Genomic DNA, 14,721 nt, shown 5'->3' on the forward strand with positions numbered 1-14,721 from the left:
GCTATTTTATAGAGAAAGTAGCCTCTTTTCCAGAAGATGCTAATGCCCCAGACTCACCAACTAAGTAAGACGTGATGTGTGTGTGTGTGTGTGTGTGTGTGTGTGTGTGTGTGTGTGTTGCTTTGGGAAGAGGTGCTGATGAGAGAAAGCATTGTTATGTGTCAGAAAATATTTTACCAGATTTTTCCACCAGTCCATCCCAGGAAATAATGTTATTGGATAGAGAACTAAATCTACTTACCAAATTGAAATACCATTCTTTGTATTTTAAATAGTTAAATTCTTACTTTGTGATAATTAACCTTTTAAAACACTTCTGTGTGATGGTCATCCTACATGTAGCAGTGTGTGAGGTAAACCCTCATAAAGTCACCTGACTCTGACATAAATATCATCTAGGAGTCGTGTTCCTCATGGTATTTACTAGATTTAATATCTCTACATTAAAGAAAATTCCCACAGGGCTTCTGAAGTAAAGAATCCGAAGGTACTTTTAAAATCATGAGCTATCTTCTTAGCTCACTAGATGCTTCCAGTTAGTCCACTTGAACACAGTGAAGCTCTGAAAACTTCTGTGAATTACTCAACAATCATGCAGCTTATATGAGCAATGCTATTTGATTTTGGATTTGCAGTCAAATTATTTTTTCTGCACTACCATATGTTTTAGTCAATTTGACCACAAGACTTGCATTTTAAGCAACAAGAATAATTCCCAGACTTCACCAATATGTCGTTTATAGCTGTACAACTCCTCAGTTCTCTTAAAAAAAAATCCAAATAACCATAAATTGTTCCAATGACAGAACAGTTTCAGACCCATGACCTTCTAGAACTACTAAAACTTGCCCTCACCGTAGCATGTGTTAAGACCTGTCACTTTGAGTTTCACACACAGGTATTCTAACAGACAAATAGACAAATTAAGCTATTTTGTCCTGACTAAAGTGATCACAGATGGGAGGCTTTATTCTAAAATGTGCTTCATAGTACTAGACCCCAAATTTTGACATATACCATACATTTCATTGTGCATAAAACAATGATCACTTTTTGCTAGCTGCAATAAAATCTTAAGTTAAAAAAAAAGATTTTTATGTATTTGAGAGAGAGAGGGTGAGCAAGCGAGCATGGGGGGAGGGGCAGAGGGAGAGGGGAGAGAGAGAGAATCTAGAGCAGACTGTGCTGAGCGTGGAGCCCAAGGAGGGGGAGGGGGGTCGATCTCACAACCCTGAGATCATGACCTGAGCCAAAATCAAGAGTCAGTTGCTCAACTGACTGAGCCACCCAGGTGCCCCTAAAATCTTACATTTTTACAAAACTACAATTTGGATTTTTTTTTAATATTTACAAAATCTTCAAATCAAGTAAAAAAAAAATTTATCCACTACTACCTGTAAGACAAAATCAAAACAAAAAGAACCTTCTGCTCATAGCAATGGTTACCAGTGCTTTTGACTCTCCATCCTTTTGCAAGAGGTAAGATCTCACCTGTATGTCCATTCTTAGCAGCAGAATACAAGGCAGAATGGCCATCTTCACAGGAGTAATTAATGTCCAGTCCTTCTTCATTAAGCAGCATTGATAATAAAGTGACATTTCCCTGGGCAGCAGCTTGCTGAAGAAGGGTGGGCCTGCCAGCCAGGGGGGCAGGACCACCACTCATTAGCAAAGGGGTTAGGGAGGGTGACCAGCCTGTGGGTTAAAGTGACCCTAGTTAGAGAGTAGGAGCAAGGACAAGAGACAGTATTACCCACTTGTTTCTGCATTACACACACACACAGACATATGAATACGTATCCTTAGAGGATTATGTGGTTTCAAACATTATCAATCTGTTAATATTTACTTAGCACAAATCTGTACTGTTATTTCAATCTTGTATCTGCTAATTAAATTAGCATACACAGTGACATATTATTTTTAGTTGTCAGTCTTAACACAGATAAATGTTAAAGTGGTGATTGGTTTTAGGAAACTAAGATGGCTGTCTCATTTTAAAAGTTCAAATTCCACTTCAGGGCTTTAAAACAATTTGAATTTTAAAATTATGTATAGGTTTCCTCAATTTCAGTATCAATCTGAAAAGTGAACTGACATCTTTAGGTACAGAAATAATTGTAAGAAATAGAGATTTATTTTTTCAACCATGTTTCCAAGGTATTTAACTAAAAATTTTACACAGATCATTAAGATAGACCAAATATTGCCAAGAAATCTATTTACACTCCTTGAATTCCCTTATTTGGGAAAAAAAATAATGTAGGGAGCCAAGTGCTATTCAGTATCAAGAGCTAATAGAAGCACAACATATATAATTGAATCTAGAATACTGTATACCAGCACAAATAATGCAAGACACGATTCTGAAGACTTTATCATCTGGCCATCTTTACAACTTGTATACCAGAAACTTTTAACCAGCCAACAAAACAGGACACTCTACCATATAGTTTTAACAAGAATTATAAGAGTTATCATAGTTAGATATTTCTCATCAGTATTTAGCAGCTTTAGAAGAGAATCTGTTAAGTGTGTGAAGTCGGCTGCATATAGCATGGAAAATTTTCTGAATTCTTCCTTGGTCAAAAGGCTGTAAAAACAGTAAAGTAAAAATATTTATTTAATGTGATATATAGGTTATTTTATGTGTTTTAGATATAATTAACTTTCAGAGTAAGTCATTGTACTTTCTTCCTTTTGAAGCCCCAAATACCTCAAAGTAATGTCTGGTGTATATGGAGGGGCCTATGCGCACATATTCCCTTTTCACGTACACTTTCTACATAAACCCAGTAATATTCTCTGTACTCGGACACAATTGATGGATCTTTTATGTCTCCTCCACCTTGGCATAAGGATAATATTCTATGTATATGGGTATTACATTAATAAGCAAGAAATTTGTATAATTGAGACTTGATTTTAATAAATATTAAAATCAAAGGATTTCTTGGTATTTTAAAAGTTCTTTGTGAAAAAAGTTTATACAAATAAAACAAGACTGTTTATTAAAAGCTGGACATTAGGTCTTCATAATTAATTATTTGGGTCCGTGAATAATTTATTGTTTTTACCCTGTTAGACTGCAATGACATACAAAATTCAAATGCTCATAAAATTAAATATTTATCTAAACTTTATGATATTTTCCCATTGATATTCATTAGCTCTTCTTACAAAAGTAGTATTTTTACTTCATACTTACAAGAAGGCTCCTCTCTGGTACATTTTACCTTTTGTATTTTCTTAAAAACAAACAAAAAAACAAGCCCACAAAAATTAAATCAGTACTTATTAGAAATGGATGATAAACAGAGAAATTATAAACACCAAGGTATGATACCTTGACTGCAAAGCAAACACAAAGGTAACATGAAGGCATTGCAAGGTGGCCTCTGTGGAATAGAAGGGAGTGTGGCTCACAAGGCAGTGAGTTTCTCTCCTTGAGCTCCCAGTGCGCTCTCTCCCCACCCTTCCCCCTCCCGCCGTCTCCTCTCACTGTCCTTCCTGCTACCCCCACCGCCTCTAGCTCATCCAAGCTGTCTTGGTTATTGATATCCTGTCAAGAATATCAACACTTATATATCAAATGGTTTGCTCTTCTTTTGGATTTTATTTTCATTTTTTTTTCCAATGCAATTCTAGGCTTTGCGGGACAATTTAAATACAGATATATTTTTAACTGCCTTCTATGGAATCCTGGGATATAGTATCCTGGGAAACTATTTTTAATGCTAAGCTATCTGAAAGAGAAAATATTTATTCAAAAATTTTCTCAATCTTCAGACCACTCAAGAGTCAGTTTTCTGTCATACAAAACAACAGAGGAATATACACGAGGTTTTTTTTGTATTTTCTAAGAGGTGTGAAATATATTTTTTAAAATCTTTTACAAAAGAACAATGCTCTATAAATACCAAGTATTCTTAAAGCTTAAATAAATTTTTTATCCCCACACTCATTTCCCATTGCTTATTTTAATGAATCCTTCTATCAATATGGGAAAAATAAAACTTTACCATGAGACTTTATTGTTCATTTGAAATTCCCAACAATGATAAAAACAGTAATGACAGAACAGACCTGCGTCATACAGCTACTTTAATGAGGTTAGAAAAAGGTCGTTCAGCTTCGCCGTGTCATATGCAAACATTAGTAAAGGTGAGCATCTCGCAGAACATGCAGTGGGTGACGAAGGGAACAGAGAGAACGTGCAATGCAAGAGGGAAGAGAGGTTGAGAGCAGCTTCTGGCATCAGCTTCAGAGTGTGGAGAAGGTTAATGTCATAGCTCAGGTCAATCTCATTTCCAGATTTAGACTTCAAGCCAATCATACGTGGAGGATCATTTTTAAAAGATCTACGTTTAAGGAAAAATGTCTGAACCGAATTAAATAAAATGTACCAAAGCACCTCCCTCCCCCCACAAAAAAACCCCCAAAACCAAAACCAAACCAGAAACAAATTTCCAAGGGTATGAAAACTCAGCTGCCTGGGGTGATTTCTGGTTTAGGCTTCTGTTCCTCTAACAGTTAAAATGTGTTCATTGGACAAGTTCAGGAGAAACAAGAAATTTTAATTCATTTAGATTTTAAAATGCTATTTAAAAATTTAACATCTGCCTATAAAAACTGCTAATAGAGTAATTTACAACACAATTCATTAAAATGGTATCTTCTGTCAACGCAATTCTCCTCAGGAGTGCTTTAGCTTAATCATAATTGTTTGTCACAGATATAAATTGATACAGAAACTCAGAATTTTAGTTTTAAAGATATGGGATCTAGTGGTTCTCCAAGAGGGGAGAGGTAGTGTACGGCTGTTTGAAAAATTCAACAGACAAGTTTAATAAATCTTTCTGGACTGAAACTATTTTTTTTTTTTTTGGCTCAATGATTTCATTTTTAGATGAAAAAGCTAATGGCTCAGAGCAAACAGGCTCTTTAGGGTGACACTAGAAAGAGGCAGAAGTGGACTAACCCTGCCTCCTTAGACTCAGTAACCAGAGCTCTTTTCCTCACTGAATTTGGAACAGACATCTATCTACCAAGGATTTGGCAGATGTGCTCTGTCCTCATGCCCTGCGCTTACCAACCACAATTGCATTAGTGGCTATTTAGCAGATTAATAACCTTCAATGAGCTTATGATGGGGAGAGGCACAAATTCACCCAGGCACAGACAGGTTAAGAAGCAAGATGGAGGGAGCTCCGGTGCTTCCTGGCTGCAACGGGCATGGTGGCAAACACAGGGGCAATCCAAATGAAAAGCAGTTGAAATCCTGTATCTCATTTGGAAAAGTTAGGCTGGCCTACAGCCATGGTTGATTTAATCACCCCTCCTACGTAATTGTAATAACTTTTTATTCCCCAGACTAGATGCTCAGGAAAAGCTTCCTGAATGACTCCTCCTCCCTGTAACCAAGTGACTTAGAAACTTATCATCCCACCAAGGGTAATCTGGGAATTGCCAGATGATTTTGGCCAAACTGCAAAATCAGAGAAGAGAAAACGAGGAACGAGTTTCACCTGTCTTCAGTGGCGGCTACTTCTTGGGTCCCACTGTTTATCCTCTTTTGCTCTCTAGATACAAGCAAAGGGCATTTTTCAGAAGGATTATAGCTCCTTTATCCAAAATTCCAATCTATCCTAGCTAGGTCAGTCTGGCAAATATATAATAGACTAGGAAATCTCTTGTCTTTCAAGTTTAAGATCCTGCTGACAAAATGTTCTTCGGTTATGGATGCTGATTTTAAAACTTTTCCACCGAAACCGAGACACTGAAGCTGAACCTTGGAGCATAGCAACGACTGAGGCAATAATTGGCAAAGCATCAAAGTCCAAAGCAAAGATGGCTTTGTAGTTTTCAGAAACTGACAAAATTTACATATCCCAGGAAGTGTTTTTCCATTTTCTAGCTTGCACATTCATGTCAACAGCATCGCCACGGCTCCCAACAGTTTTGTAACCTGTGCTTGAGACTGACTTAAGACCTTACAGTACATTTTCTGATTCTCCTGAACGGTAGCAAAAGTTCCTCCTTTGAGCATGGATTTAGTTCTGAAAAACAGCTACCATCATTTTAGGCCATGAGACATGCTGTCCAGCTCAGTAATATCATTTCGAATAAAAAATATGGAATGCTGAATGCCTGTAAAGACATCACAAAGTAATAATAGCGAGGTCAATGCTAAAGCAAATGTTTTAAGCAACAATATCAATGAAGCAAGGATATCACCTCTGTTTATTCATCACTCATGCTGCTCTAAGTGCAATACCAAGCTCTTTGAACGTTAGGATAGTTAATCCTAATAGCCACCCTACCCCATGAGTAGCATAAACTCCATATTAAGAATGAAAAAATTTGCTCAGTCCAAGAAAAATCACGAAAAGACACAGCCATAAATTGCAGAGCCTAGATTCCAGCACAGATCTGACTGACATCAAAGTCCATGCTGTTTCCAAATTCCCAATTATGCACCAAAATATGAATAGCAGCCTCTCAATGAGCATAATTTCCAGGAGACAGCTTATAATTAGATAAGTAAGTCCTGGCATATTGCTCTCATTACCTGACAATTAGCAAGAACAGTGCTACCTATTTTTCTCATTCTCACTCCCCACACCCTGAGTTTTAAATATAACACTACTCAAAACTTCACTTAATTCTTAAAGTTCCCTCCCATTAGAACCAATGGTCTCTGGTAGCCATTAAGATCCCATGGTAAGAGAGACTTCTGTCAAATTTCAGCAGAACTTTGACACTAACATTATTTTAGTGCCACATTTACTCAGTGAAGAACTAATCCAGTCATGTCAATAAAAAGCAATGCTTTCTCTAGCACTGTAGAACAAAAGGGAAAAATCCAGTTCTTTATCAACTCCTTTAAGAGTTCTCTGCTTCATAAACCACATCTGCAGTGAAAACCTTCTCTACTATAGCCTACATGTGATGCTATCCATCTGTGCTCAAGTGTTGGAAGACAACAGCTCGGAACAGAATAAATAGCTTCTGAAATAAACTAAACTTAGAACAAGGAATTAAAATACACGTACTCTATTTTTGAGGTTAAAAAGAATACCAAACCACTATTAAAACCTAGAACAAATCAATTACAGAGCAAATCTAATCAATTTGATAATCCGAGGTAGACTATAGTGTTAATAACCACTTGAACGACTTTAACATTATCTCCAAAGGGATAGAATTGAACACAGATTGTCTGTTGACGACCCCCTAATATATGAAACCTTTTGAGATAAATATTTAAAAAGAAGGAACAATCTTTCTTCCCATGGAAATGCTTTAGTGTCTCTAAATTAATGGTCTCCATGAGCTCCAATCCACTACTTTCAGGTTATTTTAAAAGAAGAAAGCACTTAGCAACAAGAGAGCACAATTCATATAGCAAGATGAATCACCATACCCTGGAGCCTTTAAAGAAAAATACAAAAAAAAAAAAAAAAGAGAGAGAGAGAGAGAGAGGAAAGAGGAAAAGAAAACAAAAACAAAAACGTATCAAATGTAAAAAAAAGTTTCAAGGCAATGTGAAGGAAATTAAGGCAAGTGAGGAAACAGGCCACATTCTTAAAAAAGGGTATAATATTTCAATCCCTTTACCTGATGCTGTTACCAGGAGGCTGTCTGAGGCACCTGTTCTACAGGATGAGGCACTAACAGGGTTTATGGAAGAGCAAAAGGCAATGGTGGTGGGAATGACAAGGGAACTTTCTGAACATGCAGGTTGGTTCAGTCCAGGGGTTTCAGCAGGCCAGGCACCCACCTGAGACGTGGCCAGGGCTGAAACGGCACAGCCTGCCGGTGCCACAGTTAAATCTATGGATGGTTTTGGTGGCAGCTGAGGGGAAGATGATTTAGGGAGATTCTCCTCATTTATTACCCTGTTCCCTTGTGGCAAACTGGAAGGAGGTGAAGCCATAGTTTTGTTATCACCTTTGGCCCCTGCGTTGGAGGCCCTGCTGCTATCCATAATAACCTTGAGTTGGGGGTGTGGTGGAGAAGGAGTTTGGGAGAGCCCTGGCTTTTTTGGAGGGATAGGAGGAGGGTTTCCTCTGTCAACTCGTGCTACACCGGGAGTCTTTAAACTGGTCCGACTGACCGGAGGGCAGGTGCCAACATCCCCCGTAGGGGGCACCCCAGGCCTTGGGGGTGCTCCTGCTTGAGGGCTCGTAAATCTTGACAGTGCTTGGGTCACAGTATTCCGAGCTAGTTGTTTGGCCACTAGGTTGTCACGACTTGTCGGAGAGACATCTCTCGATGGAGGACTTTGGGTAGTATTTCCATTTTGGTCTGGGTCATTAGCATTGCCCTGAAATCGAAATCTAGCTGCTTGGATTCGTGGGTTTAGACCTGGATGCAAAGCTGCATTGGCACACGGTGAGTGTAAACTGTGCGTAGGTGGTGCTTGTGAGTAGCTCTGGGGAGCTATGCCTGGCGTTTGCATGGTGGGAAGGGCAGTGCTGTTGGGAAGTGGGGTGGTGCTACTTGGCGAGCCAGTGCTTGGTCCGTTCTCCTCAATTCTGTTTGCACTTGGAGGTGGGACAGGAGGCAGAGAGGAGCCAATCAAGTCACCATGGGAAGCCTGCCTGTCGGTACCTGGTCTGCCCAGTGCGGCACTGGTGCACACATTTCCTTTTGTGTTTGCAGAAACTAGGGGGCTCCCTGTGGGAGGCTTCACAGGCACGGTCAAAGGCAACTTCTTCACGTGGTCAGTGCTCTCGATCGGCAGGTCTGTCTGGCAAGCAACAGACCTTGTCACGGGTCCTTCTGTTCCCACAGATATGGAGACCAAACGCCTATCTTTCGTCTTTCGGGGGAGAGAGAGGCTTGGTTTGCTGTCATTTCCCCTTTTCAGTTGCTCAATCATCTTCTTCATCTTGTCTATCTCCTCTTTGAGGTCAGTGGTGTGCGCTTCTTCTCGGTGCAGTTTAGCACGGAGCTGTTCCCGTTCGGTGTCAAACTCAGAGAGTTGTTTCTCCATCTGAGCTTCCATTTCGGTGCTCCTTCGTTTCTCAGTGGAGAGCTCCTCTTCTAATGCACTCGTCTTTTTCTTTTCCTCCTCCAGTTTGGCCATCACGTCTTCTAGCTTTTGGGCCTCCTCTAGGACTTTGCCCGAGAGCTGTTTGCACTCCTTGACCAGCATCAGGACCACATGCTTGTTCTTGCCGCGCTCTTCCTCCAAGCGGGCCTCCAGCTGCTTGTGCTCCTGCTCAAGGGCTTGCAGCTGAAGCTTCTCCGTCTCCAGCTGAAAGAAATTCACAGGACAGCCCTGAGTAACACGCGGAGAACCTTTTCAGCCAAAGAAGTGCTTCTTGTGAGATTTTTATTAGTTGTGTAACAGCTATGTGATTTGGGTTAGCTGAAGGGCCACGTTTCTAAAATGTGTTGTGATATGAAAGATAATATTTTAGATACTCATTAAATGAGAAAACAGATGTAAATGGTTTAATGAAAACCATCGAAGTCACAGCAACAGAGAATTTTTAAAAATCTATTAAAACTACAGAAAAAGAACAGTAACCTGATACTTCAGATCACAACACAGACTTCAGGAAATTCGGTTTTGTAAAAATAGAACTCTGTAAGGAAACTGGTGTTTTGTTTTTTTTTTTTTTAAAGGTTTAGTGCCTTAAGGTTATTAATGAATCTTTGAAGTACAGTATAAAGAAAAGTGAAAACAGAGGACTTCAGTTAAATTCTAAGTTTCTACATTTGCTAATTGTGTTGCTTAACTTTTTTTTAACTTCAAGCTTCTTATCACGGGTTGTAGAAATCATACAAAAACGTATCGGAACGTTCTTTGAAAACTGTAAGAACTAAAGAAATATTTTACTAGAATTATGATAAGTATCAGTGAACCCGAAGTCCAACCTCATCTCCTCCAATCCTACTTCTCACTGAGCTCCCACTACATTGGCCTCCCTGGTTCCTGCACACTGTCCTGCCTCAGGGTCTTTGGCTTTCCTCTTCTCTCTGCCCACAATTCCACCACACACCTTCATGCAGGGCTCCTGGGCTTAGAAGTTCGTGCACCACACAAGGATGACCAGCTGGGGCGGTGAGTGGGAGCCCCAATCCAGCCCTGTCTACTCACCCAGTGTCTGCCCAGGCATGGGGCTTCATCTGCCCGTAAAGAGGGGTATCTGTCTGCTCACCAAGCCACAGGCTGCTGGGATTCATGCTTTCCAAAGAAACATTTTTCTAGTTGATCAATGTAGAGGAGCTTTTTAAAAAACCTCTATATTTCCAGGTGGGGTTTTCGAATATGCACAAAAGCACCCAAAGCACAGAAGTCTGACTTCTTCAGTTCCTCCAGGCCTCTGCTCAACTGTCCCCTTCACCGTGAGGCCTCCTTCTCACTGCCCTGCCAGAAACAGTGGTCCCTCCCCACCGCTGTACTCGTCACCCTTTGCTTAGCACCTACCTGCCCCTACTGGAATGTGACTCCCTGAGGGCAGGGACTAGATCTTTGCTGCTGTTCCCAAGAACACAGTGGTGTTTAATTGTTGACCGGATGAATGAAATTAACATAGTTCAAAGAAACAACCAACTTCTGCACACTGATGGCCTTTCTGGGTACACAGGCCTTACAGCCTCCAAAATGCACTACTGTCACACGTTTATACAGGTTTCCCACTTCTTTCCAGAGGAGCACCTACTGCCTGCTATGAGGTGCTCATGAAGGACAACTCCCCAAGCTGGGCTGCAGCAGTCAGCTAGGTCCACATGCCTCACCCTCCCAACTAGAGAAGCATTCCTCTGGTAGTCCATACAAGGGCCTTATGATTCATGAAGGTTAAAGTAGATCTACCTGATGAAGACACAGAAAGGACTCCCCCCAATGACCACCACCCCAGATGTTAAATATAAATATACTCTCATGAGATCCAGTAATTATTTAAGTCAGTTTTTAGTCGTCAGAGACGAAGGAGATGCTCACATGATCCATCAGTTGTGAGAATGTGCTCCTGTTCCTCACCCTGCTGAGAAAATCCATTACTTTCACAGTCAGTCATGGAACCAAAAGGAGAGAATGGCTCATTAGAGTCAGAGATATTATTCATTTACTCTTAGGATGCTTCCTGCCTTGAAAAAGTTGAATGGTATTGCATGGGTCCTATAAATAAGTGATCAGGAATACGGATAATTCCCCAAGAATAATTACTGACAACTGTTTATACACATACACTCTATTCTACTATATGCAATTTTAGGGGTGACTTCAGAAATAGATTAGGTGAGATGTGGGGAACAACAATGCTCTCATATACTATATTTATATGCATATTTTATTCATCTAGAAGCCTCACAGAAAATTTGACTTCTAAATGCATCAAATAAGTTTCTGTAGAAGGCATACACAAAGTTAGAACTACTAAGAAAATTTTAAATGTTGTATTCACCGCTGCCCCAAATTCTTATAGCAATGTTGGAAAAAGTGAAACTAGGTCAATTTTCAGCTTATTTTAAAAATGAGTTCCATAATTTACCTTGGAAGCCGGAAAAAAAAAAAAAGATGTTTTGGAGAACTTTAAGGGCTATCTTCATTTTACACAACTAACTAGATGCCAAATGAGTGATCTCTCTGATGTCATCTAGTGAATCAGTGTCAGCATACATGGAACTCTGGGTTCCACTTGTCTCAAGCTTTTCTCACCACATCATACATCTTGCCCACAGTATTTCTTCACCAGGGGTCATCACACTTTATTTTTGAAATGATAACTTAGGTCTCACACCTGAGAATCAAATTGAAGAAAGACTTCTAACAGGAGATCAACACAACAAATCTCACATATTTATACAAAAAACTGTACTACTATAAAAGCACCCATAATTCTTTTGCGTCTTTGTTCTTCCATCACTCTGACCTTATAAGTCCTATCTCAGATGAACACACGTCTTTTTAAATCTTTACCAGATAGTGGAGCACAAAGTAAGCCACATTTAACCAATGTACCTACAAACACAAGGCTCCAGACTCCATTAAGTTCTGAGTGCCAGTCATTAATCACTCTGCCTTTGTTTAGCCTTCTCTACCATTTACACTTCAGGGAATATTTAAACTTCTGCCACTCTCTCCCCAAAACATCACCCAATGACCACTCAACTAACTCTCAGTCTACCCTAATAGGCTCTTTTATCGAGAAAATTGACTCCCTCTACATCCTGTCTCCTCCCTTAAGCGTATTTTTTTAAATAACCACACCAATCTCTACTTCCCTTCCTTCACTCTAAGGGAGAAAGATTTCCGTATGTTCAAGGTCAGACTTTCTTCAACAATTAACTTCACACTCTCCTTTCACCTGAGACTTGCTCCATCACTTATGACACTGCTCTTTATAAATAATAAACATCCCCCTCTGTACCAGCTCTTTCCAATCGGTTTATATTCCATACTTAAAAATATTTTTTTATATTCAAAAAAATTCCATGGCCATTCTGGCCCAGAGACAAAATCTTTGTGCTTCCAAGAGCAAGAGATGTAGTACCAAGGTCTGATCCCAAAGTTCTTAGCTGTGTGACCTTGGTAAATTCTCTCTAAAGTTCAGTTCTATTTGGTTCCCTTATCTGCACAATAGAGCAATAATTCTTATTACTTTATAAGATGAAATGAGGCAATGCATATAAAGCATGTATCATTGTGCCTGGCATTAAAAAAAAATTGTTTTCAATTCATAATAACTATTTGTGCTATTTAAAAGTATGTCACTTTTGCAGTGTTTTTCCTCTGACAATACATTTATAAGCAAACTATGATCTATAGAATTGACCATATTTAATATGTAAATGGATTTTTAATAAGTTAGATAGCAGTTATAATACAATTATAAAGTACATCTGAGACCCCCAACAAAGAAAAGAATCAGAGTCTGTGGCCTCTGCCACAGACCAATGGATGAGGATATAAGCAAGATGTCAGAGATAGACTTCAGAGTAACAATTATAAAGTCGATATCTAGGCTTGAGAAAAATATTAGCGACAATATAGAATCTCTAAGGGCAGACATGAGATCTAATCAGGCCGAACTAAAATATGCTATGATTGAGATGCAGTCTAAATGGGATACCCTGACAGCCAGGGTAAAATGAGGCAGAACTAATTCGTGAGCTAGAAGATAAGATGACAGAAAAGAAGGAAGCCGAGGAGTCCTGGGATAAACACCTGAAGGCCCAAGAGATCACACTGAGAGAGATTAAGGATGCCATGAAACGTTCCAATGTCAGAATTACTGGGATCCCTGAGGTGGGGGGGAAGAGAGAGAGAGAGAGAGGACTAGAAGACATATTTGAGCAAACTATAGCTGAGAACTACCCTAATCTGTGGAGGGAAACAAGCATTTGTGTCCAAGAGGCAGAGAAGACCCCTCCCAAGATCAATGAGAACAGACCAATGCCCCGACATATAATAGTAAAACTTGCAAATCTTAGAACCAAGGAAGCAAACCTGAAAGCAGCTAGGGGGAAGAGATTTCTTATGTACAGAGGGAGGAACATCAGAATAACGTCAGATCTGTCCACAAAGACCTGGCAAGCCAGAAAGGCCTGGCAAGACATATTCAGGGTACTAAATGAGAAGAACATGCGGCCAAGGATACTTTATCCAGAAAGGCTGTCATTGAGAATGGATGGAGACAAGGAGCTTCCAGAACTGGCAGAAACTCAAAGAATATGTGGCCACCAAGCCAGCCCTGCAAGAAATATTAAGGGGGATTCTATAAAAGAAGAAAGACCCCAGAGTAATACAGACCAGAAATTTACAGCAACAATCTATAGAAACAGGAACTTCGCAGGCAACATGATGGCACTAAAATCGTATCTTTCATAGTCACAACATGAATGGCCTAAATGCTCCCAAGAAATGGCAAAGGGTTGCAGATTGGATAAAAAAGACAGGAGCCATCCATATGCTGTCTGCGAGAGACTCATTCTGAACCTAAAGATACATCCAGACTGAAAGCGAGGGGATGGAGAACCATTTTTCGTGCCAACGGACCTCAAAAGAAAGCTGGGGCAGCAATTCTCATATCAGACAAATTAGATTTTAAGCTAAAGACTGTAGTAAGAGATGCAGAGAGACACTATATCATACTTAAAGGGCCTATCCAATAAGAAGATCTAACAATTGTAAATATCTACGCCTCCAACACGGGAGCAGCCAACTACGTAAGTCAACTGTTAACCAAAATAAAGAATCATATTGATAATAATACTTTAATAGTAGGAGACCTCAACAGTCCACTCTCAGCAACAGACAGATCATCTAAGCAGAAGATCAACAAAGAAACATGAGCTTTGAACGACACATTGGACCAGATGGACTTCATACATATATACAGAACATTCCACCCTAAAACAAAGTACACCAGAGAAAGTTTCACTGCCAATAATGGTGAAATAACTTTTATTAGACTATTTCTTCACATTTAATAATTACAACTCCTAGAAAAAATACTTTTTTTTTTTTTTTTGAAAAAAATTTTTGAAAAAATAACTATTTGAAGGCTTTGGAGAGTAGTAAGTGGTAAGATAGGAGAGGAGTACACCCTCCATTTAGAGGAGCCAACAGAACTGGATGCGACTTGCCCTTGTATAGCTTTTCAAGTGAGGGCAATTCCCCATCCTGGCAGCACTGGCAGCAGGAGCTCAAGCCCAAAGTACTCCCTATACAGGCTCAAGGAGTCAAAAATGGGACTAGGG

General features: G+C 39.7%; 1 protein-coding gene across 7 annotated transcripts in view; it reads right to left on the minus strand.

Moving 5' to 3' along the window:
* Positions 1–14,721, minus strand: part of CTTNBP2 (cortactin binding protein 2) — a 148,533-nt gene that overhangs the window by 63,539 nt on the left and 70,273 nt on the right. For 2 of the 7 annotated variants that reach the window (XM_025873334.2, XM_073899112.1), the window contains exons 4-5: positions 7,621–9,265; positions 1,492–1,695 (exon numbers count right to left, since the gene is read on the minus strand). In XM_025873334.2, the coding sequence (XP_025729119.1) occupies positions 1,492–1,695; positions 7,621–9,265 (1,849 nt within the window). Of the gene's footprint in view, positions 1–1,491; positions 1,696–2,446; positions 3,188–3,208; positions 3,249–5,528; positions 5,573–7,620; positions 9,266–14,721 lie in introns of those variants that run through there. The other 5 variants (XM_073899111.1, XM_073899113.1, XM_073899117.1 and 2 more) reach the window with 5 other exon arrangements.

This window comes from Callorhinus ursinus, unplaced genomic scaffold (assembly GCF_003265705.2).
Source record: "Callorhinus ursinus isolate GAN/ISIS: 27379988/994484 unplaced genomic scaffold, GSC_fseal_2.0 scaffold12, whole genome shotgun sequence".
NCBI classification, from domain to species: domain Eukaryota; kingdom Metazoa; phylum Chordata; class Mammalia; order Carnivora; family Otariidae; genus Callorhinus; species Callorhinus ursinus.